This window comes from Cygnus atratus, chromosome 15 (genome assembly GCF_013377495.2).
Source record: "Cygnus atratus isolate AKBS03 ecotype Queensland, Australia chromosome 15, CAtr_DNAZoo_HiC_assembly, whole genome shotgun sequence".
Taxonomy (NCBI): Eukaryota; Metazoa; Chordata; class Aves; order Anseriformes; family Anatidae; genus Cygnus; species Cygnus atratus.
This window is the reverse complement of record NC_066376.1, coordinates 5815389-5840675: the sequence shown is the minus strand read 5'-3', so window position 1 is coordinate 5840675 and position 25287 is coordinate 5815389. Positions and strand designations below refer to the sequence as shown.

Below are 25287 nucleotides of genomic sequence, written 5' to 3'. Positions count from 1 at the left end.
GCCTGAGACTTGCACCAGCAATTCTTTATTGGACAAAAACATACATAGGTACACGGTGTCCCATATACGTGGCATACTGTGGGCACCACGAAACCCCTCGAGCACTTGGTACCTCACTGAGCTCACCCCTGCGGTGCCAAGGGTGGGCTGCCTCGGACAGAGAGTCCCACTGCCACCTCGTGGGTAAGGCACGCATCGCCTCCACTTTGCCACAGGGCACAGCGGGCAGCAAACCTCCTCCCAGCAAAATCCCAGGCCCCGCTGGAGAACGGGACCTGGAGAAATCTCAGAGTACTCTGGCGTGGAGGGAGGAAGGAAGTGCAAGGGAGTCTACCTTTACCAGCACTTGAGGCAACATTCATTATTCCGATCTTTCCCTGCCCATGTCCACCCCTGTTGCCAAGGTTGACTGGGGAGAGAGGATATCGCCACCCAGGGCAGCTGCCTGGCTGCAGTCACTCTGGAGTGAGGATGGAGGGGAAAGACTCACTGCCTGCATCCCAGCACCTATCCTGTCCTGCTCCTACTGTCCTGGTCTCAGGCTGAACCATGGCAAACCCTGAGGGTGCTGGCTGTCCAGGGACAGAGGCTCAGGAGATGAATGTTCATCCCACAAAGAAAACTGGTGGGTGAGACAAACTCAGTTATCCCTTTCTGCTCCCAGTTAGCATCAGGCTGTTAAAAGAATACTTCTGTTTGTCTTCAGTATGGTGGGCCACAGGCAACAAAGACCCTCCTTCATTGTGCAGTTAGGGAAACAAGGAAGCTAAAAATCTCCCCCACAGAGGGAATGAAGCAGTGAGTAACCCCTCATGGCTTTGAGAAAACAGCCTACATCAGCTCTCAGAGAGGTCTGGAAACAGAGCACTATTGCTGAAATGTCTCTGGGTCTAGGACATCCCATCCCATAGTTCAGGAGGTGGTTCTGCTCTCTGCTTCCCCTGGCTGTGGGGCCTGCAGCTACAGCTTGCACTGGTGTAAAAAGGGGGAGGCCCTCAATCTATCTAATGCCCCATAGCACCTCTCTGTGCCAAAGCACACACAGAGAGGGAGCAAGAACTGCCCTGTCAGAAACCAGCTCAGCATCCTTGGCACAGCCCTGGCGGAGATGAGGGGGGCACTGCGGGGTGACATGCAGTGCCATGCTCCGGCACTCAGGTCTGCAGTGACCTGAGCAGTGGATGTGCAAATTGAGTTCTACCCTCCCGAGCTGCCAACAAAGTTGAAGCCAGCTCTGAGCTAGCTTCAAAGAAGGAAAAAATGCTCTTAAAGTCTGTCTTCTGGGAAAGGTGCACCCCACACCAGTGAGAGGGGACTTGCACTGTCCCTTCGGTCTGCAAACCTGCAGTCTTCATATCAGAGAGGAGAGAAGCCTCATCACAGTCCTGCACAACTCCAGGAAAGCAGCAGTGAGGAAAGAACATCCCTTTGACAGCCCTTGCTGTGCCACTGGGCCGGGGAACATCCTTCCTGAGTTTAACTCTTATTTTTCTGCTTCCATATTTTGGACAAACGGAACTTGTTCTTCTTCTTCTCTGGCTCCTGGTTCTCAAGAGATCCATCTGCAGGAGAGGGAGCAGATGCAAAGAAGGTTGAAACCCACAGCCCCGCTGCTACTCAGTGCTGCTCTCTAACAGCAGAAAAGGTCCTTACCCAACTTCTGGATCATGTTTGCCAACATCTCATCCTCCTCTTGCTCTCTGTAATGGAAGAGCATGGCATTAGAAAACTGTGCTCTGTTTCACAACAAGGTGGTAGACGCTGCAAAACGTGCAAAAAAACACGGCTACGGTCCTTCCCCCAGTCAGAAGTGACCAATCCCCACAGCACACCCCAAAAAGGGGATGGGAAAAAAACAGTTAAAGTCCTAGACATTAGCAAATTACATCTGCTTTTACACCCCCCTTCAAAGCAATGGCCTGCGTGGGGATTTCCAGATCATGGCGGTCCAGTGCTACAGCAGCAGAGCCTTTCCCCAGTTGGCCTATGAATCATCTGAGTTTACCCTGCTGTGAGGCAACGCCACACCCCAGGAGAGCAATAAAGATTGAGACACCAGTAGCCTCGGGTGCTGCAGAGCTGCTCACATCACAGTCACCCTAGGGCTTGGGCAAGGCCAGAGCCAAAAGCCTGGGCATTACTGGAACCTTCGAGGTGGAGTTGCTGCCCTGAGGGCAAGAAATGGATGTTGTTCTCAGTGACCAGAGGCACGTATCCAACTACTTGACGCAGCAGTATTCCTTTGAACTTGGGGAAGATCCAGCTCTCAGCACAATGGCTGTGGCTGTTCTTTTGCTGTAGCTGACAAACAAACATGTGGCTTCATGCTCCCAGAGTCCTCCTGGGGTTCACATGCTGCCTCCAACTCCCCTTCTCCAGCTTCTCCCTTTCTTGCTCCTGCTTTATACATTTTCATAGTCCTTGTCCTCAGAGCAACGTTACCCTGAAAGAGCACTGAACATGGCTGCAGACCTGATTTCAGTTTCTAACAGGTGCCAAGGAAGCAAAAGTAGCAGCATTTAAGACAAGATGGTTGGTGACAGGTCAACACCCACCTCTCGTGGAACAGAAGTCTGGATTACAGCCACTTGTCCACCCCTAGAGCCTGGGCAGCAGAGGAATTACAATGCAAACCACCCCTTCTGTTGGCTCATCCCCTACCACCCGCAGGCCCTCACCTGATTCTGTCCTCATCCAGGCACTCCACGATATTATTCCGATCATTGACTGTGTTCAGGTATGACTCCAGCAGTTCCTTCTCACGCTCCTTCTCTCTGTGTGTCTTCAGTTCCTCTGCACAAGACAAGAGAGGCCCCTCTTACAGCTACAGGTCAGTACCTCCCCACTGGCGCTTCTGCCTTCACCCTGCTCCAGCAAGTCCCTCTCACAGGCCTGAATTTGATTATCCTCACACTCAGGGGTACATCTCACATCCCTCAGAAAACACCTGGCAGCTTAGTCAGGAGAGTTCCCCAGTGAAACCATAATCCCTGGCAGGCAGACAGCATCATTCAGATCTGAAGGACATCTTGGGGCTGGTGCGCAGAGCGTAGGTCTCTGCACAGCCAGGGACCAGCAGAAATCTCGGTGTAGCTGGTCCTCACCTGGCTTGTTCATGAGGTGTCGCAGCTCCATCTCAATGTTCCACTGCTGCTCCTCCAGCTTCTGCTGCTTCATCCTGGAAGAGACCACAGAAGTGATGAGTTATGCCCCACCATGATCCAGGGCTGAATTTTTCTCATGTCACGCTAAAGTCTCATCTCCGCATGGCCCACCACTTGGGCAGGAGCTGGCAGGCTGTGAGAAATTTGCCCCCATCACATTTACAAGGTTTCCCTCACCACAGGCTCATCACAGACCTTAGGGGCTCATCTGTCCATTCAGTGCTCAAAGGCCTATTAGCTGGATGGGCCAGCATCCCTCAGGATGCTGGCAGTTCTCCCACAGACTTCCTAAAGTCCTCCCTCATCCCACCAGTCGGCAAATCATTTCTGGGGCTGCCACACTTCCTCTCCTTCACTGCTTACTGCTCACAAGTGAAGTGTGTGGACAGACAGGTGAATTTCTGGTTCTACTTACTTGTACATCAGCTCCGATTCCTGTCTCAGCAGCAGCTGTTTCTCATGGATGAGTTTGAACCAATCCACCATGAGGGCATCCTCAGACTCATCTGCAAAGACCACAAAAGAGCAAAACACCTCCAAAAGCTGCATCAGTTTGGTTCTTCCTGGCTCAAACACACTCTCACTTGAAGGAGAGCCCAGGATAACTCGTGTGAGCCATAAGCAACCTCAAGTGAAAACAGCTTGTCTTTGGTACTCTGAGATGCAAAGGAAAGGAAGCAGACCACTCCCTGCAGAAGAACGCTGCTCACAGATACCCTATCACAGGGCACCCTGCTCATTTTCCATGTGGCTGGCTCAGCTCTGCCATTCTGAATGCCCACTAATCCCTGTGGAATCGGAGCTAGCCATGACAGCCAGTCTGGCTTGGGATTCAACCACCAGATAAATAGCAGCCTTTGACTCCCAAACTCCTTGATCCTCAGCCAAATAAACACAAGCACCTTGCTCAAATAATAGGTTAGGATACAGCGTAGAGTGGGTTCCAAATTCCCAGGGCTTTATTTTGCTGTACTAGCTACCTTTGGTAACTTGGTGTCTCACACGTAGCATGAGCTCCTAGAAACAGAGCCAAGAATGCCCAGGGGTAGGACGTGAGCCTCACACCTTCCTACAGTAACAGAGCCCCCTGGTTTTCTTTACCTCCCTCGCAGCCACGCAGCTGCTTCTCCAGATCCACTCCTTTCGATTCCAGCTCATCCAGCTGCTTCTCGATATCACGTACCTTCTCCTGGATTTCCTCCTCAGGGAGGTAGTCTGGGTGCAGCTAGGAAAACAAATGTAGGAATGAATACATCTCAGTGCCCTAAGACTGCTTCCTGAAGGCACAGCCCCAACAGAAATGGGAAATGACACAAGGAACTCAACTGGAGAGCCATGCCCTGGAAGGGCCAAGTCAGCAGAGACGCAGAGCTGGCTGTTCACACCAGAGTGGTGGTCATGGCAATGTTACAGCTCTGTTATACATTCACTAGGGTGATAATATCTACCCACACTTCTCAGTCCACAGACATTCCCCCTCCTTTGTTGGAACAGACTGTGTCCACCAGGATTTTGTTATCTATGGCTCTGTCTCATTCCAGCCTCTACTGTCCCCTTGCCCAGGAGATAAATGGCAGTACCTCCTTCTTGCCTCTGCTCCAAAGCCTTTTACCCCTTCCCTGAGAATTCAAGTAAACCCTCCAAATAAGATAACCTGAGATGTATCTGGGCAAACACTTCCGCAGAATAACCAGCAACCCCAGTCTGTGCCCATTACACCCCTTTCCCAGCCATACCTTGGTTGGGGACACTGCTTCACAGTTCTGAATGTTAATCAGAGCAGAAGATTTATCTAGAAGGGAAAAAAATAAACCCCACATCAAACTTTAAACAATTTTGTGCTGTGAGACAGTGCTTACACCACTGACAGCACAAGAAGTCCGTGTCACCCAACACAGGGCACTGACAATACACGTGCATTGGCAGGCCCAGACTAAGGTGAGAGATACGTCCTTGGGAAACATCACAGCCTGGTTTACTCCTTGCTGCTGGACACTCAGATACTCCCAGATCACGGGGTGCTGCTTGCCTCCTCTAAGCACAGGCTGTCCCCTAACTGTGGTGTGGCCTGGGGGCTTGCACCTGAGAATAGTGACTTCTGTGTTCATTTGTTATCTTGTTAAAATTAAAATATATTTATCGTGGCAAAAAGCACTGCTTATTGAGCTTCCAAAGGACAGAACAGAAGTATTGGGTTACTGTCACAAGAAACATCAAGTTACAGTTAAAAATGCCCCTCTAGTGCTCTTGTACAAAGAAGAATCAGTAAATACTGATGAAACAAAGATGGTCTAGGGGACCTTAGCATAGGCCTCAGGAAACTAAGGTTCAATTCCTTCCACAAAACACTTCCTAGGTGAGAAGTCCCTTTGGCCCAGCTACACAGCATTATTTAAGCCCTGGACACCTATTAAAATCAATCCTTAAGCAATGTGTTTGTTCCACTGCGCCTCAGCTTCCTCTGCCCACCTGTGCTGCGAGGATAACTACAGGAGCGTGTGAGGTATTCGGATACCCGAGGGGCTGGGCTGGATAATTACCACAGTGAGAGCAGAGAAGCACACGTGGATGATGTGATAGGAAGGAAGACTCTAGTATTAAAAGAGCAGAGCTGTAAGAAAGACAGCAGTGATGCAGGCTCGGCACACACAAGGAGAAAGACAGGACAGACAGACCAGGGAGCCCCCCGAGAATCTCTTGCTACTGTGCTGACTTGCTGATGAGAAACTCAAGGAAGAGCTCAAGGACATCTCTCAGATTGCCCAGTCCTTGTTCTAACAGGATTTCTAGAAGAATGCAAAAGGATCAAAAGATGCTGGGTACTGGATTTGGTAATCACCTGTGTTGTCTCTGCATGGCTGGCCTCCATCAGGTCACTCTTCCCTTTGGATGTAGCTGGCTTGCTGCCCCGTATGCTACCTGCAACTCACACTTCTCTTAAAGGTTCCTCCAACATGGACCTGGCCTGCCATGGGCAGCCTGCCACTGCCTGAGCATCACCTCCCTCTCCCAGCTCAGCGCTGCGTTTCCAGGCTCCTTCTGGGTGACCTCTGCAGCATCTCTAAGCAGGGCAGAAAGCTGCATCACTGATCATGAAAAAACCAGGTCACTGGAGAACAGCTAGCAAAGTCACTCTCTGCTGACCAGCCCGAAGTCTGGTGTCCCCTGATATCCTCAAGTTCTGTCTTGACACGAGATGGGCAAACTGGAAATAGAACAGGGGGCAAGAAAAACCCAGTCTCCTTTTTCAACAGAAAACATTATCTACACCAAAGAAAACTAATGATCTACAGAAATGCTCATCATCTACAGTCCTGTGAAACACACACAGTATTAAGGGCATAACTGTTCACAAAGGCTCTCTGCTGAGGTAGAAACCTATACAGAGGAGCAACAAGTCTGTCCTTAACCCACAGGCTGCCTAGAGACAGCAGCAAGGAAGCAGCCTTTCAGATACCAGGCTTGCATATGTGAAAACTGGGGGCAAACTGCTGGGAAAGTTGCCCCCAGGAGGCACTCCCACCAGCAATCACTAAGCTTTAAAAAGAGATATAAAACCAGCCTCCGTTATCTTAACAGCTCACTTCCTGGGGAATGATGTAATGGTGAGCCTCGTGACTGAGTCTGATAAAAAATAAGATGGAAAGTTTGGGGAAAATGATGGCAATAGAGGCTTGCTAAAACAGACAACGTAATTGCCATTTGAATGCTTCTCAGCTGTCAGACCTGAAGGCTAAGGACAGTGCTGTAGCCAGCTAAGAAGTAAAGCATGAGACCACCAAGCCATGGGGACCCATCCTACTTGCTCCAAGACAAACATCAGAGTCAGAGCTGAGCCCTGCTCTGAGGATCTTCTAGTTCAAACAGATAAGACAGAGCCAGACAGGGTAAGGAAAGGGGAAAACACACAAGCTGAGCACACAGAACAGCAGCAAACATCAGGTTAGGTCCGTGAAATTTCATTGTGGTAGGATATGTAAGAGGGAAAGTAGCAAGGACAACTGGGCAAAAAAGAGGTACACAGTGACATCGAGGTTGAACAGACAAGAATAAGAAACTGGATTAGGAGCAGGGACAAGCTGGTCAGAACTGGCTGGGACATCTTTGAATGTCCAAGAAGCAGCAGCCTTGGCTGGAGCTTCAGTGTGTTCCGCCAGCTGGAGTCTCTTGCTGACAATTCTCTGCATTCCTTTCATTTCCCAAAGCCACTCAACTGGAGAGGAACAGAGGCATCAGCTAGACCCCCATTCCTCAAATCAGGAGATGTCCTCTTCGTAGCTTTGAGCCTGAAGAATGACAGAACAGTGACCCTGAAAAATCCGTATTTTCATTTCTTCACTTCCCACTGAATTCCTTGGCCTGGCTGGCTCCTGGTTAGCCCAAGATGGTTAATAAAAATTAATGACACACATTTTTCCCCTGTGACAACAGCCACAGAAAACTCTGGGACGTGCCTCCCACACTGACCACTCCGGCCATCCCCGACAGTGCAGAGGAGAGAGTGGCTTTAGGCAGGCAGAAGAGATCTTACATGTGGTAGTGCTTTGATTCAACTGGTGGTTGCCCTCTTCCTTCTTCTTGACAGAACCCCCATGGTCTTCCCAGCCTTGTTTTGAATTCTGACAGCTCCTGATAAGATCTGAGCTGGGGATCAACTTCTTCTTAACGACTCCACCAGATGAAGCTGAATTAGGAAGCATAGACAGGTCTTGGGTAAGAAATTTCATGCCTTGTCTCACAAAAATCCCTGTATCGCCCAGAGTCTCTGGCATTCATCACTAGCTGCCTTCATTTCTAGTCCTAGCACTCCTCTCTTGATGACACTGAGGAGCATGAGTCTGAAGAAAACAGAGAGAAACCACCAGTCACAAGGCCACAGTATGAGAGAAGGGTGGAGGAGAAGAAGGAAAGGTCAGGAACCATCATCAAGATTTCTCAGCAATACTTATTTGTTCAAGAGAGAGTAAGTGAAATCTTGCTAGCTCTCTTGCAGAAGAGGGGCACACTGTGAGGACCAAGACCCTCTCCTTGGGGAATGACAGCTCTGCAAATAAAGGCACTGCAGGGCCAAAGCAGGTTTAGAGAGAGCAAGAATCCCTGCAAACAAGGCACCATCTCCACCAGCATGTTTCTCACTCTGTGCCTTGCAGCACTAATGCCTGTCCCCTGCCTGACCAGCAAAACGAAGGCAAAGCTTATATCCTTCATACCGGAGTCCTGCTTTGCTGATGGCACAACTAACGGACTTGGCTTTGTCTCCTTCTGTGTTGGGCTCCCTGTTCCCACCTGAGAGTTATCAGTAGGCTTCTTAGAGCCACCTTGGTCTCTGCAAAGAAGAAAGACAAAGGTAGGAAACCATCCCTCTAGCAGACTGGTCCACAGAAAGAGCTCTGGACATCCTGGGCTGGGATCTCCAGCCATGACAGTCACACTTCTAATCAGAGTTCAACCATTTGAAATGTGCTCTCCCTTCCCAGAAATGAAAGCCTTTGACTTTTCCTTCAAATAGTTGAAAAAAGAAGCACTGAAAGGTAAGAGCTCTTCCCTCCAACATGCACACAGACCTGCAGCAACAAACACAGCTGCAGACATGGACATCCCCACTCACTTGTCATGAAGACCCACTTGCCTGAAAAAAAACTTACTTGTTGGCCACAGGCTTCAACCGAGATCTCCACTCTGCTGGGCTCTCAGACTTGTCTTCACCAACATTCATGGTTTCTAAAGGAAGGGATGTAGAAAGATAATATCAGATCCAATAGAAAGACACAAGCCAGATTTGTGTCTCAGGAGGAAGAGAGAAGCCATGCACAGAGGTAGATGTCATCACGTTACTGCAGCAAGCCAGCACCAACTCAAGTTTAACACGGGCAGATTCACATACAGTAGGTAATAAATAACCTTGGTGGCATTTTGCCCCTTTCAACTCAAACGTTTTAAAACCTGTGCAGCTACAGAAACACAGCCACAGCAGAAATGAAGACATATTTGACAGCAATACAACAAAAACGGCTTAGATCTTAGAGAGCAAAGGATGGTGGAGGAGAGGGAAGACAAAAAAACCCACAAGCTCACAACAAACTCCGCACAGATACTGTTCTCAGCCCCCCAAAAAACATAAGGAAGTGGTTGAGCACTCCCAGAACATCAGACCCTAGCCCACTGGACAGTCACTGGGGAGGAAACTCAGTTCAAAATAGACAAGAAGGCTGGGTAGCTGGGTAAGCCCCAGTTGTGGCCACAAAATCATCCTGAAGTTATGACAAGGCCTCCAGCCTGGGAAAGAGTACCTAAACCTCTGTAATCCATCATGATCGCAACACTTGATGACAGCTACTACAACTTCAAATACCTGGAGATCCTCAGAGAAGAAAAACTCACCCTGCTAGAGGCAGCAGTTGCACAAGGACAAATGGAAGTGTGTTGATCCCCAGAACCCAGAAAACACATACGTACTGGTACAGATAGGAAGTATGTGAGCCACTGACGTATTCATTGTGCTGGCCCAAGAGGAGGGCGTAAAGTTGTCAGAGCTGTATGCAAACCAGTCATCCTCACCTTTGAGGCCTTTTGACTCCGGCTTGTGCACAGAATCAACAGGTTTGCTGGCAGCCTGACTCTTGGGCAGAGGCTCTGTGATCTTTTCCTGTTTTGGTGCTGTGTACCCCGTTTTGCTGGACTGTGCTTTTGGTGCTGGACTCTGCCATTGAGAACTGGAGGGAGAAAAGTTGCCACTGCAAAAAAGAACAATCTAATGAGTTTTGAAAGTCTGTCCTTTTTCAAAGGATGGAGCTTTATACTGAACGGTGTTCCAAAGATTTGAATGAGTCACTCTATTTGTCTTTAAATCCCATCAGAAACATCAGTCAGGGAAAAAGAAGAAAGATGCAGAGACTTCTCCAAGTTATGCCAAAGTCATCCTGGGAATAAAGAGGGAAAGGGAAATAGCACCTACCTAGTGGATGCTGAGGAGCCACTGAAACTGAGTCTTCCTGGCCTGCTTGGAGAGATTTTTGACCCAGCCAGAGCCTGCATAATATGGTTACGTGCCTGATTCTTCTCAGTATTCTCTGGACTGGCTGCCGCTTCAGTTCTGCCAGAGGTAATTTTACCAGAGCCGTGAGAAGGGACATGTTTTGTAGTGTCAGAGGTTTTATTGCTGAAGGAGTCTAAAGACTGAAAAAAATTTTCTCGAGCTTGCTGTGTTTTTGTTTTTGAGGTTGTCCGAAGTGGATCTGACGGGGTACCTTCACGAAGATCTGTTTTATTTCCCAGCAGGGTACCTTTGCAGTCATCGGATTTATTTACAGCTGAAGAAGACCATGGAGTATTTAGACTTTTGAAGCCAGAGCTTCCAGAAGATGAAACAGATGGCGTGTTTGAATTAGCGAGGCCTTCCTGGCTCGGTTTCTTCAACACCTGCTCCAGTTTCTTGGGTTCTGCTGCTTTCTGGAATGGCCTGACAGTGGCAGGGGCTGGGCTGCTCTCAGGTTTGTTCCCGGTGCTGCGGAGTCCAGAGATCTGGACACTGTCTGGCTGTTGGTGGCTGTTACAGATGAACGTACCGGGCTCAGGCCCAGCTTTGTAGCTTCCAGGAAGAAGCACGTTCCAACACTGCCTGCACCTGTGGGTAAAGAAGTCTCAGAACACATCCTCTAGAGCTCTGGGGCCATTGACACACAGCTGAGAGTGCAGGCACAATTCCACTGCCAACGCAGGGAGGGCGAAGGTACCACACTGGCAGAGAGCAGACCCTGTGTGCGTTTCGTTAGGCACCAAAACAGGAACTGCTAACAGCATGGCCTGGGGTAGGAAAGGCATGGATGAAAACAGACCTGTGCTAAGAGTTTCCCTTACGCACAGGTCAAGAGACTGGCTGCCTCCACTCTGTCAGAAATGTCCTCCAACACCATGAATGCTTCACACCTCTCTCTCCAGTCCCAAAGGAACCAGACTGCCCCCTGAGACCCACAGGTTTGTGCCCCCCCTTCAAAGAGCTGTACCTGAAGCAGTTTCTGTGGTAGAGCTTCCCATCAACCAAGTGGCGCTGCACCAGGTGGACGTGGTTCCCGCAGATACCACAGCTGCTGCTGCGGATATTCCCACTCTCTGCCAGGACCCCTTTCTGTGGGAAGAAGCAGTGGTGAGCAGGCAGCGCTGTGGCCTGTGTACAGCTTAAGAATCTCCCAGATAAGCATTTGACATGCACAGCCAGTTGCTAGGACAGGGAAGGGATATGCAGGAAATACTTGCTGTGGCTAACCCCTAGTTTACACAAAGTGGAAGAGGATAGTGTAAAGGGGACTTAATTCCACATGGCCAGAGGGCCAGGGTGTTTTGCCTGCAACTGGGAAATTGAAGTTCAAAGGTCTCTGAATTGAACTAGCTCGTGAGCTAATCACCCCAGTGAGAGAGCAGCTTCCCTTCTTTCCACCCTGTTTTCATCCCTGTTCTGCTTTGAAACCGTTTCCGATAAATTAATCCATGTTTTCTATCAAAAACAAAAACCCTTCTGTTAGAAATCTCCATCCCCAAGATCTACTGGCTAGGAACAACATAGCCATATCCTGAGACACCCATGGCCTGTTCACCACTAGATGAATCCCAGCTGGCTGATGGCTTTCCGGTGACTCCCATCTGAATCTGTGCAGTAATCAGATTTCTGGATTAAATCCGAAGCAATAAGCAGAAAGTTTAGAGACTGAGGCCCCATCGCTAGCAGCCCTGAACTAGGATAATACTCCCTAGCTCACTGAACAGATTAAAGGTATAATGAACAGCCCCAAACCCATTTCTTACTGTGGTGACCGGGGAGGTTTCTTTTGGCTTAGCTTTGGCTGGTGGGTGTGCAGGAGGCAGTTTTGGAGACACCGGCTTGGGAGGCTCTGAAACCACCTTCTTCCCAACAGGCTGCTCCTGAGGTTCAGAGGAAGGACGCTTGATTCCAGCCATGCCTCCAACTGGAAGAAAGGAAAAAGGGAAGATTCTAAGGGAGCATAAGGAAAGTTCATGGGTTTAGGAGCTATTTACAATATAAGAAGATCCAGGGTGCCTGATGGATAACCTGCAAAGCATACAAGGAGACTCAGGCTTCCTTCACAAGCAGTTGTGTAGTGGAGCGAGGGGGAAGAGGCAACAAGCGAGTTTCACCAACATATGCAGGAATCATCTGGCAGCTGAAACCGCTATTTTTTTTTCTTCTCAGGGAAATTCCCCAGAAGGGGATGAAAAAGTGGAAAAATACAAAACATAGATGGTGTGAACAAAACAAGAATCACCACAAAAAGCCTGAAAATGGCCAACCCTCTCTTCGTTGCAGATGAAAGACAACCCCTCTAAATTCACAGCAAGTTGAGAAAAGAGAAACACTGGGCTCCTGACTGAAGGTGATGGGAGTGCCCTATGTCCTGGGAAATGGAGGTAGACTTCCCAGGGAAATAAGGCTTTATGTACAACTGTGACAGACAGGACTCCTCATCTGTCTCGCAGAGATGTTATTTTCGTGTCACTTCCTATTCTGAATGTCTCTGCACTCCTTATGGGAATTCAGCAGTTATCTGAGCCGTAGCTTTGTTTTAAGAGCAACCAGCTAAATGACCACCCATCTGAAAAGAGATTATACCCTTCTGAGTAAATACAGGGGATATCTGAGCAGGCTGCAGGGAGCAGAGAGGAAGCCCAGTTCCTAGTGGTCTTCTCTCAAGAAGGCCAGCTCTCCAAATCAACACCCAGGGCTCTTTTACCACAGAGCCCAGTGGAATGGTGACACCAGACTCAGCAAACTCAGGCTGAGCCCTCACTGCCTGCTAGTTCCATATATTGAGCTCCCAAAGCCCGGCACAAAGCTTCAGCTCTACTCTTCTGTAAAATCCTGACCTCAATAAAATATTGGCTGCTCGCCCTCTCTGGCCTTCTGCGTCCTGCTTATTTCATGGTCCTGCTGGAGCCCATTCAAAGGGCACGGCGATAGTATTAGGAGTCCGCTTGGAGTCAGAGGGCACATTCCTGGCTGGACTCATTTTCAGACACACACATTCACCCCAGCAACAGGAATGCGACCAGAGCATTTTGTGGGACACTAGAGAGTATAAAAATGTGCCGTGCCTGATGATGTGGTAGGCGAGAAGCTGGGGAGGGGGGAGGAAGGACCCCAAACTGACCCAGATTCCCACCACTTGGCACAAGCATGATGGAATTTGTTTCAGCAGGGTTTTAAAACAAGAAATAAAAAAACAAAGTGGGGGAGGGAAGAGGTTATGGAGAGAAAGAGAAAGCATACGTAAATGAGTGAAGAGGTGGAGGAGGGGGAAGAATTCAGATATTAAAGGCAGCCCTCTGGTGTGGCAAGGACTGGGGCAGGGATGGAGGCACAAAAGAAAGGAATGCTGAAGTGTGGACCACAGAAGTGAACCTTCTGTGCTCCTACCTGGCTGGGCCATAATAAATTTTAGATTATATTTTAAATTCTAAGGCACTTTAAAGATGAAGCACAGCCCTTGTGCCCTTCCAAAAGCACTGGTGCTGCTGCAGTAAGTGAAGAGGTCAGATCCCCCACTGAAATGGTTTTGGTACCCAAAGGCCTCCATGACGTCTATTTTGCCCTTTGCTTGTTAATGGGCAAGAAAAAGCACAAAACTAAGCCTCAATCTTGCCCACCCCTCCAGGGAACGTGGCACTTACTTGGAGACCGTCCGTGGAAGTAGTTATAATACTGGGAAACATAGGTGATGATGCTCAGCCTGTCTGGTACCCTCAGAGCAACCATATCCTCTGCATCCAGCAAGGCTGGGATTCCCAGCTCCTCTGCTGCCACTTGAAACGCCTGGGGAAGAAAGAAAACAAAAAAAATGAGGGGTCTCGTCCAGCCCAGGCAGCAGAGCCGCTCCTCATCAGGCAAAACTGCACCGCAAACTCAGATAATAATTCTACTGGGGAACAGCTGCACCCGTTTAACTCCGACATCGTCCAGCCCTTACAGGAACCAACGGAGTTGTGGCTTCCAGCCACCGCGTTGAGAAACTCAGGCAGGGAGCCAAAAATCTGGCCTGGCAAGCTGGCCGTAGCTCAGTGCACGGGAACTCACCTGGGTTTCCCCTGCTCTTCCTCGAGCCTGCCTCTATCTGGATGCGCACAGCTGCGGAGAGCGAGGCCTGGCAGAAGGGTTTGTGGCAGCCTGGGCTGGCAGGCTGGCGTGCAGGCTTCCAGCCCAACCCGGAGCGCTCCCCAGCTAGCGGTGCGCTGGTAGGTGTTTGCAGGCAGCCTTCTATCTCTGAGCGCCGTGCAAATGTTAACGCTACCTGCCTACTGCCTGTTCTTCCCCATCTGAAAAAGGGGAAACCTCGGGCTGAGAAGGAAACCATTTCTCCCAGGCTAGAAAGCAGGAATAGAGGAATAACGCAGAAGAATTCCTGATACCTAACTCCCTTCCAGCTTAACCACTTCCATGCTAACGTAACGTGTTTGGGGCAAATATACCTCTTTGTGGTGCCCTTTGCTCTGACACTGCAGGATCAAAGCCAGATAAAGGACAGAAAAGCCACTTTGTTTTGCCACTACGCAAGAGGACAAAAGAAAAAAGCAACATCCCTAAAACAACTTTGCCTTTGCTCAACTCACCATAGGACTTTTGCTACGGATTTTCTGCAGCCCTCTCCCATCCTCGCCTACAGGAAAAAATCCTTTCCTTCCCCCTTTGGGGCATCACCTTCAAAAAGAGCAACAGAAAACGGCACCTCAAGGAGCAGAGACACAAGGAAGGCTCCTGCTGAAACCCACAGTTAAATGGTTAAAGAAAGACTCGCACACATTAAAACCCTCCACATCTGACCTCTGGCGCAGACACACAACAGGGCTGGTGTACAAGCTCACTATTCCTGCTTAGAAGAAACAAACAGCCACTATGCTTTAGCAAGATAATTACCATTTTTTTCCATTGGGTATCCCAGTAAAAATGTAACCGAGCTGACATTACGCACGCGCTCAGCCAGTTACCTCTGGCTGCATCATCCCGGCTGCCAGCCCAGCCTGGCACCTCCCTGTCTTCTAACCTCATACTTAATATGGTTTTTGGGGTGTTCCCCATCCCGCCAGCTGCACGACTGGTCTGACCAGTGGGGTTTTCTTGCTGGGCATTCCCAGAGCCATGCCACCTCCTGCTACACGGTGCCGTTGGTCAGACCTGTGCAATGGGCACACAACAAGCGTGAGGAGCTGCCTGGACCACCAAGAGGAGGGTACTTACTCTATGCACACACCTAGTTTGGCCAGGACGAGGTGAGCAATGCGAAGGGCAGCGTGAGGATGTAGTGTCTGTCCCCTTTGCCTTCTGCGTCCTCCCGTTCCTGGGAACTGCTCTTCCTGGAGATTAACAAGCCCACCGCCTCACCTGGCCCAGTTGCTTTGCCCTCCCTGCCTGCCCAGGCTGGCCTTTAAAGAAGTAACGTGACATTTGTCAGCAGTGCGGCTCCAAGGGCTTTACAAAGGAGGTAAGCACCGCTGCTCCCGTTTTGCAAAGCCTGCATAGAGGAGGCAAAGAGGTTTGAGGACATCTGATATGGCCAGGCACAGCTCTTCCCTGCTGTACCCACGACACCACGCCACCATACATTAGCACTGAAGAAACTGGATGCAAGGTCTCCAGAAACCTCTCTCTTATTTATACATATTTTGAAATCTTTAGCAAAAAAAGACACCAACAGCAATTTCTCTCTTTTTTTTTTTTTCTCTTTTTCTTTTTGGCACTTGACGAGTGACACATTCTTTCTTGGCAAAAAGACCTCATGTGGCAAGTCGCAGCCTGGACAAGATTTTTTTTGTTGAGTAATACAGCCTCTTTTCAGAGTTACTGAATAGTGAGGCATGAAGGAGGGTCTGAACAATAGCCGAGGAGCAGCACTGGGAGAAATCAGACCACTTGTATCCCGAGAGCAGCCAGAGGAAGAAAGCCTGTGATGGAGAGCGGTCCGAGGAGGGAGGCCAGCCCAGGAACCCAGTGCCACGGGGAGATGGAGGGGACAATCCCACCCATGGCAGAGCCAGGCCAGCAGGATACCAGCAGTAAAAGGGCACCAAGAACAGATGCAGTAAAGAAAAGAAAGCAAAATAAAGGGCAAACTAAGAAACAGAGGAAAGGGAGGGAGGGAAACACAGGCTGACATAGGAGAGTGGAGCAACTGTTTTTATGAGAGGCACAAAGAAGCTTTTCATTAGGAAAAGCACTGGAGGTCAGTTGTACAGCTCATTTCCCAGGGAAAAACAAAGTTGTGAGCAGGACAGACACCCTCAGCCAGACCTGGGGAAGGAGCAGTACTCGGGGCTTCACAGCACTCTGGCCAGGATGACCGTCCACGGCAAAGAGGCCCTCGTGCCTGCCAAATACCAAAGCTCCCAGGCAAAAACACTCAGCCTGAATCTCACCTGCAAGAGGGAAACACGCAGGGCTGAACCCCGCAGCCCGGGTAACTGCTCATATACCACAGCCCCAGCTCGGGGAGATGGTGCTGCCCCAGGGCAGCAGAAATTCGGGAGCACACGGAGGTGAGGAACACACAGGATCCCAGCTTTTAGCTCTCCTGGAGGGAACACCACTTCAGATAGCTCACTGTGTCAGAAGATGCTGTTCCTCCAGTCCGGACAAGAGTAAGCTGCAGTGGTGTGTTCACTGCCTGAGCTCCGGCCAAGCAGCCACAAAACTGTGTGGAGCAGTGCCAAGGGGAAGAGAAGCCTTATAATCTGCCGCCTCTCTCTTTGCAAAGGGGAGAGGGAGAGAAAAAATCCTTCCTCGGAGCACTAAGCCCATGCTTGAATCCAGAGCAGGAGGGGCTGGCCTGTCCAGCTTCTACTTTCTTTGTGAAGAGAACAGGAGAAATTGAAGCCTTGTCCTGGAGCGATGTGCCCAGGCAAGACGAGGCTTTAGGACCTCTCCACCTTCCAGCAGCTCTCATCCCCTGTTCTGAGAGCAGGCAGAAGTGGTGCAAGCAGAACCCTGAGTTTCTGTTCTTGCGCCAGTACCTCCCAGCTCCTGCTCCATCCCTCTGCAGCACCAGGTACACACCATGCCCGTGCCTGTGCCTTGACCTCCAGCATCTGCTGCTGCTTCCAGCCAGGCAGAGGGGTGGCAGAGACCACGCTCATTGCCTGCAGCCAGCTGCCTTCTCCTTCTCCTTGCTGACAGCAATTCTTTCAACACCATTTCCCATCACCCTCAGCTACCAAAACTACCTCCCCTTCCTCCGCCATCTCCATTGCTGAGGTCCGGTCAGGCTGGGGCATGAGAGCATCAACCATCCTGCCTAACTCCTGCTCTAGCTGACCAAGGCACCGAGCACTGCTCAAAATCAGAGCAGTGGGGGGAAGCAACCTTCCCCTCTAAAGCACCAGGCTGCCCAGCTCTCCCTTTATAACATCCCAAGCTTTGCCTTCATGAAAAGCCTGCGTTCGCTTTGAGATGATCAACCATTTCCAAAGTACCTTTCATTCAGATTGCGATGTGCTATGTAGGGTGATCAGAGATGCAAGAAGCACATGGGGGTCGCGGCTCTCTGTGAGACAAGAGCTGGCAGAGTGAGCAGAGCTGTACACAGCAGAGACGGTGACACAGTGAGTTCCAGGGGAAAATGGACACACTAAAGACAGGCATCACGATGCAGCCAGTGAAGAAACGTGAGCAGTCTGAGGGTGCTTTCAAACAGCCAGCGAGCCTGGACATTACTGTTCAAACGAGAAGGTTGGATGCATGCAGAATAAGCCAAAGGATCTGAATAAGGCACTGTCAGGCCACGGCACCTGCAGGGTTTCTGTTGGTAAAGCACATAAGCAAGGTGCCAGGCCATAGACTAGACCAAGAGAAAACATTAAAAGCCACTTACCAACTTGTTGTTCTCATACACATTTTCTTTACTGAGGGAGTTGAAGTTTCTGAAACACAGAAAGAAGAGAAAAACCTCAGGCTGGTGTTGTTGAGCAACCTGCTTCGCTTCCAGCTTCTCAAACCTCTCCGAGCCCCGCTGGTCTGGGGGACAGAGCATCTCCTCCCTCCCTGCCTTTTCAGGGATGCTCCGGAGGGAGCAGCCTGGCAGATCCCGTCTGAGCCTCCAGACGGCCGCAGACCTGCTGCTCCTCCTGGGACAGGAGCGGCCAGGAGGCCCAGCAGGCGCAGCCATCTGCCCACGGGTAGCACAACACATTTTTGGCACATCCACCCTTGCAGGGCTGACTTCCGCAGCCTCCCGCGGACAGGACATGCCGGTGCCAAAACAACCCGGGCAGGTTCAGGGGCTTTGCTGAGACAGCCAGGAGCAAATTCTAACTCATGTTTTTTTGGGTTTTTTGTTGTTTTATTTTTTTTATTTTTTTTCCTCCAAAAAGCCTCGCTTCTCTCCCATCCCGAGGAGAAACCCATGGCTGCCAGCCAGACTTGCAACACTCTTTCCCTGGAAACATTTTCCAAGCAGACACATCCATCTCTGCCCTTCCTCCAAGTCATCTCCACGAAGAGAGACCACAGAACTCGGAGAAGGGCTGGACACCTCCAACGCTGTGTGTATCTCATGCTTCTCCATAAATCCATGCCCTCTGATCTCGGATGCTTCTGCTTCCACCTGTTCACAAGTTCTGGTTTCAAAACCCCCTTCTTTCTCTAGCACTGCTGTACAAAACCAGGAGCAAGAGCCTGCACGAGAAATACCTTTGCCCACAACACAATCCCGTGACTGATAACACCGAAGTTGCCTGTAAAAATCTCGTTCTCCTTTCCCTGGGGCTGTCACTTTTGATTTGTAATCTAAACCAATAACTGAAAAGGAAGAGACAATTACTGCTTGCAGTTACAAGCCAAAGTCAACAACCCTTCTTCATTTTCTATTGTCCCTGGACATCACTTCCCTCCTCCCCTCTCCACGGCTTGCTCTCCCCTCCCCAGATTTGCTCTCCCCTCTCTGGTCCAGCCCAAATGCCACCTCTGCATGGGGCTAGGCTGGGAACTCACAAACCGGGAGTGGAAGACAGGCAGGAAAGCACAGGGGGGAGTGAGCCTGTGCCACTGGAAGCAGAGCCCCGGTACGGCATGCTTTTCCCACGCCCAGAGCGTGTGCCTTGCTGAGGAAACCTTCACCGCCAGCCTGTGTGAAACTGACCATCGCTTGCTAAGGTGGGAATATGAAACTGGCTGCTGGCTGGCAGCCTCGCTCTCCAGCACTGCTTCCTCCTGCCCAGGCAAGCGCGCAGGGTCAACTCCTTGCCGATAAGGCAGTTTCACTTTACAGTCCTTGTGCTTCTTGGCACGAAGCTCAGTGAGAGGCTTTCATCAGCAAGGAAACTCTCACTGGCAAGCAAAAAACACTACACCACCAACGCTGCGTTTTTGTAGGTAGCACCTTTATAACCGATGCAGCTTTACCCCTGTCGGCCTCACCTTTAAAAGGAGCAAGGGTAGCGGTGTGAAAGCCAGGGCAAAGCCGGCTCACAGTGATCTACTCATGAGACAAACACATGATCCGCACCGCAGCGGGGGAACTTTTTCCATGACTTGTAAGAGCAAGGAGCAGGCCGGGTCCTTTGTCTGCTTCGCAGAGAAAGCAGCGCGTTGCATTATAAATAAGAAAGGCACCCAAAACCGGGGGTGTCCAGCACGCCGCAGCCTGGGCTGCCCCCCGTTTCCCACATCTGTGGCTGTTGTGCTGGATAACAAGAGAATGAACAGGAAGCAACCACGAAGACCCAAAGGTCAAACTCCCCCACGAAGCACGTCAAGCCACGGCACATCCCACCTTTAAATCTTATCCCCCTTCCTGCGCAATCTGAAGGGACTCGCAGAGGTTTTTCTCCAAGTGGTGCTCCTGCCCAGGCACTTCCCTTCCCTGAGACAATGGATTAGAAAGAGCGATGAAAATAACTACAAGACAAAAAGTTTCAGTGGAACAACAGATGTAATCATCCTGTTCTGGGTCAGGCAAGAAAACCAGCTTTTGTAAGAGCCAGCTGAGGGAGGTGGTTGCAGCCCTCTGCCTCACTGCCGGTTCTGCCCCTGCGGACATCCTGAACACAGGAAAACACCTGCAGGAGACCAGGGGAGCTCCGGCTTCCTCGGCCATGCAGAGCAGTAACACAGCACCAGGGAGAGCTGGGAACAGCAGGAACAGTGCCCGCTCACACGGTGAGCCCAGTGAAACCTGGCTGAGCGCTGGAAACACAACGCTGTGAGTCCAGGCTTTGCTTTGCATCAGTACATCAAAATGCAGACGCAGGAGGTACCTGCAGCAGATCCATGCCGGCCTCAGTAACACCGGAGTGACCTATTTCTTGTCAGCCCGTGCCTTTTACTCCCACCTTGCTGAGTGCTGTTTGCTGTGGTATCATCTGTACAGCTTCCCACTTGTGTGGCACGGAACAGAGGCATAAAACCTGCATCTCTGAAGGTGAATATCTGAAATCCCCTTCTGTTCCCCAGGGAGAGTGCAAACAGCCAGATCACCTGGTCGTTTCAGGAGCTCCCTGCCCTCTCAGCATCACTGTTTCCTGGCTAGCCAGGTGAGCAGTTTGCATACAGTATTTCTTTTGAAAGCTGGTGCATCTCCTATCTTGGAATATCAAAGCTCTCTGGACCAATGTAATCCTAAGAAAGCAAAGCTAATACTAAATGGAGAAGTAGGAGTTCTCCGCTGAGAAAACACAGGCAACTGAATTAATTGGAAGAGGTGAGAAACATAAATCTCACCCAAGAGAGCGCTTCCAGAGCTGGAAACAAATCAGAATGGAGTTTGCTAGCAAAGGAATAGAAGTGAAGTTTTTAGCTCTGCAGAAAGTCCTTCTCTTAGCCAAAAGCGGCCGAGCATTTGCCGTGCCCAGAAATCTCCGTGACCACCCACTGCTCCAGCTGCACAGACCCAGCGCACACAGCACACCACGCTCCTTTGCAAGCACACGTGCTTCCCCCTCTGCTGCTGCTGCAGGTGCTAACTCAGCTGGAAACCTCACCTCGGAGCACACGGAGGTAAAAAAGTCCCAGAGACTGCGGGCCGTGAGGGTTCCAGAGAACCTCCTGTCTGTAGGCACTTCTGTCCTATTTCGCCTGGAGACAGTGAGGTCTGTGCAGTCACGAGGATCACTGGAAGAGAGAGAAGCACCCTTTGCCTGCACGCAGACCTCAGACAGAGGGTTCGAGCCCAGCATGCTGTGCCGGGAATGGGATCTTCCAGCAGTGCTCTATCTGGAGGTACAAACCACCTGGGACAGGGCTGGGAACCCCACGTGGAAGATGTCCCCCACGCACCCCTCCTCCACTCCGCAATGCCTGCTCCACATTCCTCTCAACCCACTGGCGAGCTGCAACTAATAAAAGATGAGGCTGAGGACGAGTAATAAAAGAGGAGACTCCCTGACCCCAGGGCCACCCACCTGTCACGCAAACCGCAGCCCCGCAGAGGCCAAGCAGGCAGCAGCTCTGCTTCGCCCCAGCCCTTTGCTGAGGAGATGGAAACCACAAGCAGCTCTCCCTGTCCATGTCAGAGGCTCACAGCCTCGTCCCGTCTGGCTGAGCTGACGGCGACCCCAAGAACAGGGCTGGAGGAACGGGTGCACGCAGCTGCTCAGCGCCGGCCACCAAACACGCGCGTCCCAGCAGCGCACGGCTGCCAAGGGGGATTTCACAACTGGTCCCTTCCCAGAACGCTGTTAAACACCCGCCAGCAGGCTGGGAAAGCAGGATCCAGGACGAAGAGAAGGAGTTTAATCAAAAGCTTTCCTCGACATCTGGCATTAATATCGGAGCGAGTGTGCACGGCTCCCCCGCTGCTTCTAACCCACGTATCGGACTGAGACCACAAAACCCCCGGCTGGAGCTCGCACCGCCAGCACCGTCACAGCCAGCAGCTGCAGAGCAGAGCCCACATCACACTGCCGCGAGGCTTCACGTTCTCTGACACGAGGAACTTCAGGGCTCTGCTTTCATCCCAGAAAATGGGCTCGGACCTGCCTGATGATGTATCCGTGCCCGGCTGGGACTAGGTACCAAACATGCTTCAGCTGGAATGAAAGAAGTGAATTTCCATGGTAATTCAGCGTGTGCCTCCACGCCCCCAGAACCCAGTCTGTCTGCGCATCCTCGGGTGAGTGGGAAGTGAGCTGGAAATGCGTTTCTAATTTTACACAGCCTGCCCTGTTCACTGATAACATACAAGCTGACATCAGGCAAGTTTGAGAGGAGTTATCACATTCCCCATATGTTTTTTGGCAAGAAAGTGAGAAGGAGCAAGAGACCTGCACCAGCCTGTCCTCTGACCCATGTAACTCTCGAGAGAAGCACATGATTATTACCAGGTTTTGTAATTGCTTGAAGTTTTCCTGTGAATTTCTCAGACTCCTCCAAGGAAAAATCCCCTCTCCATACCATGTACTCTTCAGTCCAAGAATGTAAACCAAGAAGGAAAACATGCTGTTGCAAAACTCTGCTGCAGTGACTGAATCATGTTCTGCAAGTGATTTATACACAAGAGCTGCAGCAAACACACCGGGTTCTCCAAACACCAATTATCGTATTCTAGTTTTACTTTCTGTATGATGCTTTTAATCTTCAGCTAGGATCTTTGCTAGAAGCAAGGGGAGGAGCTCAGGATAAATCACTTCAAGCCCCTGAGAAGCAGGAGTCACAGCCACATGTGCACCCAGTCACTCTTTCCTGTCAGTGGCTCCTGAAACGCCAAAAGGATTTTTGTACATTCACAGGGAATTTGCACAAGTATTCAGCCCCAGGAGCTGAGGTACATGTGACACCTGGCAACCCTGGACACCAACCACTTGAAAGTATAATTTACTTCCAGCAGGACTTTGCCCGGTGCAGCTGGTGTTTTCCTGTATTATACCACTGACAGCAAGGAGGGAGGTCACAGATAAATGCTTCTCTTTGACCTTCAGGCAGTCTTGCTGAGCTGGTGCAAGTCAGAAAGACTTTCTGTAAGGTTCTGCATAAAGTCAGGCAGGATTTCCATCAGAAGAGGAATTCAGCGGGAACACAGAGACGCCACAAGGGTTGTTTCCTCTCTGCAGCACAGGAGCATTTACTTAAGATATGTCTATCCACAACTCGTGGTGCACAGTTCAAGGATTATAAACAACTCACTAAACTCACTTAGAGGAGTTTCTGAGCCTCTGCTCACACCCATGCTCCGGATGGGCTAGCAATGGAATCGGCCAGGAAGCGGTCCCAGGCCATCCACGAGCACCTCCCAGACACACCAACCTTTCTGTCCTGGTATTTCATACTTATGGGACTGTGAATGAAAGGAAGGAAAGGGAATATCTGGAGTCACATGGATGCGACAGCAAGCCAGGAAGCCATGCACTGCAACACCATGGTGACTGCCAAAGCACCGGCAAGGAGGGGACATCAGAAAGGGTGCGCCTGAAGTTCCTGCATGACCTCCTGCTGCCCAAGGCTGCTCTGACCGCTTCAACTGAGAGGAGAGAGAGCAAAAGGTTATCTTCTCGGGCTTCCACCAGAAGCAAGACACCTGCAAGAGAGATCTCTGCACACAGACACGAGTGGTAGGCTGTCCTGGGAGTCCAAGGCAAAGGCAGAATTCAGGAAACAGCAGGAAAACCACAGCACAGAAAACGCACCCCAGTCCTCCACATCTGGCTGGGAGTGACCTCATGCTTAAATCAATACTCCTGGGCGATCTTTGTGCTGCTCCCTTACCTTGAGAAACTTGCCTAGTTTTTTTTTTTTTTTTTTAAATATATATAGCTTTTTTCTTTTTTTTTTCTTCTTCCTTTGGCAATTTACATACCCAGAGGTTACATTTGGGCAGAGACGGGTCAAAACCCACGGGACAACAGCAAAGAAACCAGCAAGGACTGGAAAGCACTCTGCCTCCCACGGACGGAGCTCTGGATGTGAAAACAAGTAACTTGCAGGAATGCAGCAGCTACCAGGCACCAACAAGGGGCTCCCTGAGACGAGGGCACTTGCCCAGCACCCAGGGCCCTGCGAGTGGGCTGGGAGAAGATGCAAGCTCTCTTCTCCACAGCTCCTCCAGAAAACTGCCCACTTTCCTATTGTATTTCGTTCAGACAGCGCTCGCTTCTTAACTAATAACCCACGGAATTGCCATTTGGCCGAGCAGGGAAAGCCAAGCCTAAACAAACACAAACAGCGAAGAAGGAAACATTTTCCAAAACAGTGCCTGAACTTGTTTTGCAACAGAAAAGGACATATTTTAAATGTTTATCTTTCAGCCACAGCCTGCCACAGCTCCCCGAAGGAGGAGGAAAGGGGAAAAAAGGAAAAAGCAAGAGGGCAAAGCTCTGCTCAGAGACTTTCGCTGGCACTAGCAGAGCTCGCACGAGGAACGCAGCATCTCCTGAGGAGAAGACAACGGGAGAAGACAATGGGACGGGTCCCTTTCTGTCAACTTTTTGTCCCTTTCCCCTTTTCTTGTGGGGCAAGCGAGCGCCCACGGAGTGCCCAAATGGCGGGTCCTGGCTTCACCAAGCGGGCGGCCCATGTGCCGGCCTCGACGCCCGAGGTACTCACATGAGGTCAGGGCGGTGGCGGTGCAGGATAGCGCAGAAGGCCAGGCCGTCGCGGAACGAGGTGGTCATGTTGGTGATGCTGACATCGCGGTAGCCCTCGCACTGCTGCTTGCACCACAGCTGCAGGTTCTGGATGGCCGCCATGGCGCAGGCACAGGGCAGGGGAGGCGGAGGTGGCGATGCACGCCCCGGGGGGATCGGTGAGGGCCACGAGGAGCCCTCAGCTCTGTCAAGCCGAGCCGAGCCGTGCCGGGAGGGAAGGAGGGAAGGAGGCAGGGAGGCTGCCGGCCCTGTGGGCGGCAGCGGGGCCGGCTCGGAGGCGGGGAAAGGGGCGGGCGGTGGCGGCCCCTCACGGCCGCCCTCCGGCGGACCCGCGGGACGGGCTTCGTGGCGTGCGGGGTGGCGAAAGGGCCAAGAAAAGTTGGGTTTTCGACGAAAAGTGCCTCTCACGCTGCGGCTGAGCGTCGTGTGTGTGTGGTAGCGGGGCGGCCGCCTGCTCCACAGCGGCTGAGGGGAGCCCCGCGCCCCCCTCGCAGCACAGCGCACCAAGATGGGGGCTCCACACAAACACAAGGGAAATTTCCTCCGTGCAAAG

At 51.0% G+C, this 25287-nt stretch overlaps 1 protein-coding gene across 1 annotated transcript; it reads right to left on the bottom strand.

Moving 5' to 3' along the window:
- Positions 1 to 14: 14 nt before the first annotated feature.
- On the bottom strand, positions 15 to 25000 carry MICALL2 (MICAL like 2). The gene is made up of 17 exons (XM_035548865.2): positions 24694 to 25000; positions 18032 to 18080; positions 13845 to 13986; positions 11964 to 12124; positions 11168 to 11289; positions 10120 to 10788; positions 9723 to 9898; positions 8810 to 8885; positions 8375 to 8490; positions 7696 to 7848; positions 4901 to 4956; positions 4266 to 4389; positions 3580 to 3670; positions 3105 to 3178; positions 2679 to 2793; positions 1654 to 1700; positions 15 to 1562 (listed from the first exon to the last, which is right to left on the bottom strand). The coding sequence occupies exons 1-17, from the start codon at positions 24834 to 24836 to the stop codon at positions 1477 to 1479; spliced, it is 2400 nt and encodes a 799-aa protein (XP_035404758.1). The 5' UTR covers positions 24837 to 25000; the 3' UTR covers positions 15 to 1476.
- Positions 25001 to 25287: the final 287 nt, after the last annotated feature.

Coding starts and splice junctions, on each gene's coding strand:
- MICALL2 (XM_035548865.2), bottom strand. CDS start 24,836: ATGGCGGCCATCCAGAACCTGCAGCTGTGGTGCAAGCAGCAGTGCGAG. Junction 9,899..10,119: donor GGCTCCTCAGCATCCACTAG/GTAGGTGCTATT, acceptor TCTTTTTTGCAG/TGGCAACTTTTCTCCCTCCA. Junction 8,491..8,809: donor TTGAAGCCTGTGGCCAACAA/GTAAGTTTTTTT, acceptor TCTTCTTTGCAG/AGACCAAGGTGGCTCTAAGA.